Source organism: Populus alba, chromosome 4, assembly GCF_005239225.2.
Source record: "Populus alba chromosome 4, ASM523922v2, whole genome shotgun sequence".
In the NCBI taxonomy this organism is placed as follows: Eukaryota; Viridiplantae; Streptophyta; class Magnoliopsida; order Malpighiales; family Salicaceae; genus Populus; species Populus alba.
The window spans coordinates 16,890,609-16,897,335 of record NC_133287.1 but is presented as its reverse complement, the minus strand read 5'-3'; the positions used below and the strand labels follow the sequence as shown (position 1 = coordinate 16,897,335).

General features: G+C 27.7%; 1 protein-coding gene across 1 annotated transcript; it reads right to left on the bottom strand.

Annotated features, from left to right (window-relative positions):
• Positions 1 to 503: 503 nt before the first annotated feature.
• LOC118039749 (uncharacterized) lies at positions 504 to 3,588 on the bottom strand. Its single transcript, XM_035046545.2, has 4 exons — positions 2,847 to 3,588; positions 2,066 to 2,155; positions 1,403 to 1,470; positions 504 to 1,032 (listed from the first exon to the last, which is right to left on the bottom strand). The coding sequence occupies exons 1-4, from the start codon at positions 3,474 to 3,476 to the stop codon at positions 897 to 899; spliced, it is 924 nt and encodes a 307-aa protein (XP_034902436.1). The 5' UTR covers positions 3,477 to 3,588; the 3' UTR covers positions 504 to 896.
• Positions 3,589 to 6,727: the final 3,139 nt, after the last annotated feature.

Genomic DNA, 6,727 nt, shown 5'->3' with positions numbered 1-6,727 from the left:
TTATCTATTTTTTATATGTATATAATACTAATATATCTCTTTTGCATTAAAGTTAAATTGTGTTTTAAATTAAACTAGAATATTAGTCGGTGCTGCATGGTTAAAATATAAAAAAAAATATTAAAAATATAAAAAATATTTTAAGAATTTTGAGTTTGAAGGTTATACTAGACTCGCTTTAATAATTTTTGGAATAAAAAAAAAAAAAAAAATTCAATGTCTCAATGCTTCTTTGAATATCTAGAATGTGTTCCACAGCAATAGTACAAGCATAATAATTTTAAAATATTGTATAAATTGAGAATTTTTATATCATATTACCGTCACATAAAATATTCATTAGATTTGAATTTTAATTATAATTGGTGGCTTACAGCTAATTCATTTCAAAGTTCAACTCTGTCTATTGTCAACAACTTTGCATCCGCTGTTCTCACCGTGAAAATGTCAAACGCGTCTACACACAATTGTCAAAAGGTTACAAGAACCAAAGAATCAGTTACTCCAATTAAGGAACACGTGCTTATTCATGTCAACCTGTATTATATTAGAGGAGGAAAGTAATTTTTTACTTTTTCAAGGAGACAAAATGTGAAAGAAATTAATATTAAACTAGGTTTTAAGAAAAAATAATAATAAATTGAATCATATTTGAATTTTGTGAGCATTTTCCAATAATAAAAAAGGAGAACCGGTTTTTTTTTTCCGTGATTGGATACAGTTTAGGCATTTTTTTACATAGAAATAAAGATTGAAATTGATTAAAAAATAATGCTTGTGATGAACAAATGTTTAAATAATACACTGAATATATATGTGAAGCTTCACATATATTTCCACATCAACAAACCTGATTCATACTGATTTAGTAATCAAAACAGTACTTTTATCAACTCTTATTTTTTCTTTCCATCTTCGTGCAAAGATGCAAGGATTTTCTTGAGGTGCTTATTGTAGGCAGAAGGTCGCTCCGATTGAACCAGGTGGCCTGCATTCTCTATGAACTGCAACGTTGCTTTGCCTTCTAGTTGCCTGAAGGTAACCGCAGTTAATTCCAGGCCCCATCTCATTAACCAAACCCAAATGGTTTTATCAATAAATAGCAGGGAGCAGGATGGTCTGGTTGAAACAAAACTCCGTTTTTTTTATGGTTGAATTTATTTATGGCTGTAATAACTGTTGCCTTTTAAAATAAATTTTTTTATTTAAATATGTATTGAAATTATATTTTTTTATTTTTTAAAATTTATTTTTCATATTAATATGTAAAACGATATGAAAATAAAAAATATATATAATTTAAAACGAGAAAAGAAATAATTTTTTAAAATTATTTTTAAAGCACACTAACTAGCAATTATTTAAACCAAAGCCATTAATCTTGACAGTGAAAAAGACATACTCTTTTAAGTTGCGAGCTTCTTCCATGTTGAAAATCATGTCATCCCCTCCCCATAGTAGGTGTATTTTCTGCAAAGATAGAAAAACAAATACTCTCAATGATTTTTACTTAATGAATAAAAAGAAATAATGAAACCAGCAATCATGTAATTAACTGATTTTTACTTATAAATAAATTAAAATAATAATTTTTTATTAGTTTTTAAAATTTATTTTAATATCACCATATTAAAACGATCCAAAAATATATATAAAAAATAATTTTGAATAAACAATTAAATTTTGGCTAATCTCTATTTAGGCTACACTTCCAAACAGAGGCTTAATGAGTTGTCCATGAAGATATTTAAAAGTATGATAATAATTGTTTTTCAAAGTATTTTTTACTTAAAAATATATATAAATATTTGTTTTTTCATATAAACAAGCAAAACCCAAACAGGGCAAACAAATCTAGAAGTTCTCAAGATTCAGGTAAACAAACAAAATAAATTGTTTGATATTATAGTACATGTTATTTTAAAAAAATATTTTTTGTTTAAAAATATTTAAAAAACTTTTTTATGATTTATTTTAAATTTTTAAAAACTACCTATAAAACAATAGAACAGTATTTATAAGAAAAGGAATCAGTGATGATAGTTTTGATTAATCCTGTTCTGACCTGTGAAAAACGAGGGACAATGAAATCCTTATCACTAACAACTAATTCCTGAAGAAGTTCAAGTCTCTCCTTCCTGTTGTCAAACATGACCTGCGATTGCACCAATATTGTCAGCACAAGAAACACAGGGCGGAAATCAATTACGAAACTCGTGTCCATTTTTTATTAACAAGTTCAATTGGGACTAAAGCTTTAGTGCAAACAAGGAGGAAATTATAGAAGCTTGGATTAATTACTAGCTGTAGCCACCAATCAAATTGGAAATGATCATAAAGACTGATCGAATATTATATAACCTGATATTTTATTTTATTTTATTAATATAGGTGTTTAAGATAATTTGTATGTATCTTAACTAATCCTAAAAAATTTAAAATTAACGATCATGTAAGCGTTCAGTGACTTTATAATTTATAGGACTCAAACTAGCAATTTCTAAAAATCAAATTTAAAATCTGATTAGTTAAACTATATCCCTTATAATTATATTACTTGATTAGATAATATATATATATATATATATATATATAAATAAAGAAAAAGGAAAGTATTGGATAACCGATACAGTAAAAATAAAAATAAAAATAATTTTGTTTTTTATTGTCAAAAGGTATTTTAAAACTATGTTGCCATCAATCAAAACTAAATTCTCCCATTATGAGATTTCAGGCTTACAATTCTTATATCAATCTCATGCATACAGATGAATTCAACAAATTATTAAATATTAACCATCGATTTTTTTCTTTTAAAAAAAAAATACTTCAAAAAACTCAAGTACCTCCAAGATGGATTTGAAAACAAAATCTGGCATCCATGGCAACTTATAGGTCGCAACAAGCAATAAATCTTTCACCCCTTTGACCGTGTCAGGCATCAAGTATTCTGACCAAGATGAGAAGCCAATTCTCTCCAGGGCAACACGACTGATGGATTCAGTCATGGCCATAACTGTGCAGCCGACCACCATTGACTCAACCAAGTCAGGGTACATCTCAGCCATCTTGAAGCAAACAACCCCTCCGTAGCTCATCCCAACCAGAGTACACTTCTCCACACCAAGCTTCCTTAGACCCTTAGCAATGCACTCTGCTTGGAAAGCCACTTTTCTCTCTTTTCTATCCGTAATTGACTCTCCGAAGAAGAGTAAATCGGGAACGTAAACGGCGTACTCTTTGGCCAAAGCTAGCACCTGAAATTGCCACGTTAGAATTCCGTCTAGTTCAAAACCATGAACAAACACCACGGCGGGTTTATCTGGTCTGCTCTTGGTGTTGCTCGTGGTCTGATCACTTGGCACCCAAAAGCGCATCACTGTCCCTGGCTCAATCTCTACTGCTTCAGGTTTCACACCGACTAGCTTCATTAGGGCACGCAACAATGACATGTATATTGTTAAAACGTTCACCATCTTCCTTGTTTTTTCTTTTCTCAGCTAGAGCTAGCTCTGCTCTTCGACTGCTGGTGAGAAAAGATTGGAACTAGCTGTAGCATTTGTGGCGACCAAGGGGTGTTTTTTATAGCAATCGCCTTGACATTTTTTTTCAACAACATGAGCAAAAAAAAAAAAAAAAAACAGGAAATTGACTTTCTCCTCATTATAGAAAGAAACGGGATTTGGGGGCGCAGAGCATTTACTTGGCACACAGCTGTGAGATCTGCAATTGAATTCTTCATCTGCCCCTGCTAACAGGTAATTATTCAGCATTTCTTGTTCCGTTTCAGTTGACGTCATATGTGCTGTTTATGATGTATGATGTCCAAGTGGACGGTATCTGTTCAATTTATTTCTTTTTAACATAAAAAAATAATAATTGGGCGGATGTGTTTAACAGGTGTATGGATAGATCCTCTGACTTTCCTTGGAGCGAACGTGTGAAGTGTGATTCTTTGTGAATTTCTTAATATCTGTTCGAGTTCGATAATGTATTGCAGATATTTTAATATATTTAAATCATGAAATCATCAAGTTTGATTAATTTTCAGCTCAAATGTATTTTAAAAATCATTTTTAAACACAACACAGTGCAAATACATTATTAAAGGTAGCTTTAGTTTATTTACATGGATAATTTTTATGGTAAACTTAATTAATTTTGGTTCCATAGGAGTGGTGATAGATTGATTTTTGAAAATCATAATGTCTAAAATGTACATGAAATTTTTTTTTCGAGTAATTTTATAATACTTGAAGAATAAATAGTGGTATCATATTAATTATTTTTAAAACTCATTTTAAAAAAATAAAAAAATATTACCTAGATAAAGAAATTTATATAAAGATATTTTTATTATTTTTTATGGATTAATTACAGATTTTATATTAATTTTTTATCGGTCTCTTTCTCTAAAAGAAATTTTTAAAAGTAATCAATAGAATATTAATAGTTAATATAAAATTCTCTAATTTTTTTATAAAAAAAGGAAAATATCATCAAAGGAATTTAGGCAAAATCCTTGGAATTGTATTCCTAATCCAATTTAACAATGTTTCATTTGAAAGATTTGCGTAGTGATTAGGGTTTTACTTTTGTGGATAAACAGGGCACTTTATTTCCCTGCACCGCTCGGAATCAATATGCTCATTATATTTCCTCTCTCTAGGGAATGGAATGGGTGGGAACCAACCGACAGCTGAAAGCTTATAAAGCACGTTTCCCATTTAAATCTCTCATAGTTCACCAAACCGTCCAACTAGCTCTCTGTCTCTGTGTAATAATTATTAGTTTTTAAAGTATTTTAAATATAAAATATATTAAAATGATAATTTTTTATTTTTTAAAATTTAATTTTTATACTAGCATATTGAAATAATTTAAAAAAACTAAAAATAAAATTTAATTTTTTCAAAAATATTTTTAACATATAAAAATAAAAAAAAAACTTTTATTTTCAATATTTATATATAATATGATCACCGAGTTCAATGGGTTGCGTACACCAAAAGACAGGGATGGAGGACCTGTGATCAGGAAAGCTGGCTACAAAATATTATTTTACAAGGAATAAGAGTAGAAGTATTCAAGTCCTTGTTGGTGTAGTACATCAAGTTTATTTAATGAATTATTTTACATAAAATTTTAAAAAACTTATTAAATTTAAATTATGATTAATATGATTTACACTTTATTTGAGAGCGTGATTGTATTTATTTTTCAAAATAATTTTCACTCAAAAAAATATATCAATAATATTTTTTTTATTTTTAAAAAATTATTTTTGAGATTAATATATCAAAATAAATTAAAAACATCAAAAATATATTATTTCAAAACAAAATAAAAATTTTAATTTTTTTAAAAATGCTTTCTAAATATACTGCCCTACACCCTCTTAATATTATTGTGTTAAATAACTTTCTTAACACTAGACATTGTATTGTACGTCCCTAGCGAAATCTTGGATCCTAAATTGACACGCATATGCGTTAAATTCCAAAAAATTTGTCGGCACCTTCGTGTGCTCGTCAAAGATCCATGGTATTTGTTTTTATTTAAATATCATATAAAATATATACACAAGTTGGATATAATAATGATGCGTGTGAAGATTTTTTTCAATAAAGTAATGTTAGAATTCTAATAGTTGTGCCTTTCGAAATTATTATAAAATTATTAAAACTTAATAAATAATGTGATGATGGATATGCCTAGTAGTCAATTAGTGAATTATATAAAGTATAAATTTTATTCATATAAAATATATTTATTATTGATAAAAAAAATTTATCTTTAATATTAATTTATATTTGATTAATGAATTTAATGTTTAATTATGAATCTAGAGTATAAATAAAGTTTGGGAGATAAAATTCTTTTTGCAAAGAAAATTATAAAGTTATTATATAATTATTGCTAAAGAATAATATAAAATTATATCCTAGAACCTCACTTAATAGTTTAAGCTATTAGGTTGAGATGGTTCTTTCACATAGTATCAGAGTCCTAATAACTAAATGGTTACGAGTTCGAATCTCACCACCCTTATTTATTTGATAAAAATCAAGCATAAAGTAATATGGACATGTGCAAGTTTCAAGCCCAAAGAGTTTTCACTTAAGAGAGTGTGTTAGAGAATAATATAAAATTATATCATAGAGTCTCACTTAATAGCTTAAGCTATTAGATTGAGATGATTCTTTGACAATTATGAGAATTTTATTGCATTAAAGTATTTTTTTTGTTTTTAAATGTTTCTAGTCACTATTCTATTAATATTAGATATTAATTCTAGTTGTTGAGACCTCTATATATTATATTTCTTCCTTTATAAAAGGAAGTAGTCGCTCTCATAAATTAAGGTATAAAGACCCTTAGAACTAATATGCATGTGTTTGTCAGATGATATGTACATTGAACTAATCCACAAAAAATATTCATATAGAGAATCACATATGTCCAAGGAAATACTCTTATGATAGCTATGCAAGTGATTCTTAGACTTGAGATCATTAAGTTATCTTCTATAATGAAATATTATGCTTTGATCATGACTACACGTTGTTTTAATCAAGGGTAACAAACAAACATATATTGTATATAACATAAACTATATGAAGGTATTTGAGTAATCAAGAAAGGATTTATCAACATGAGTGAATTAGAAAAAATATTGCATATGTTCTCAAATAGTATTGATTATGAAATACTTGGCCAAGGTAGA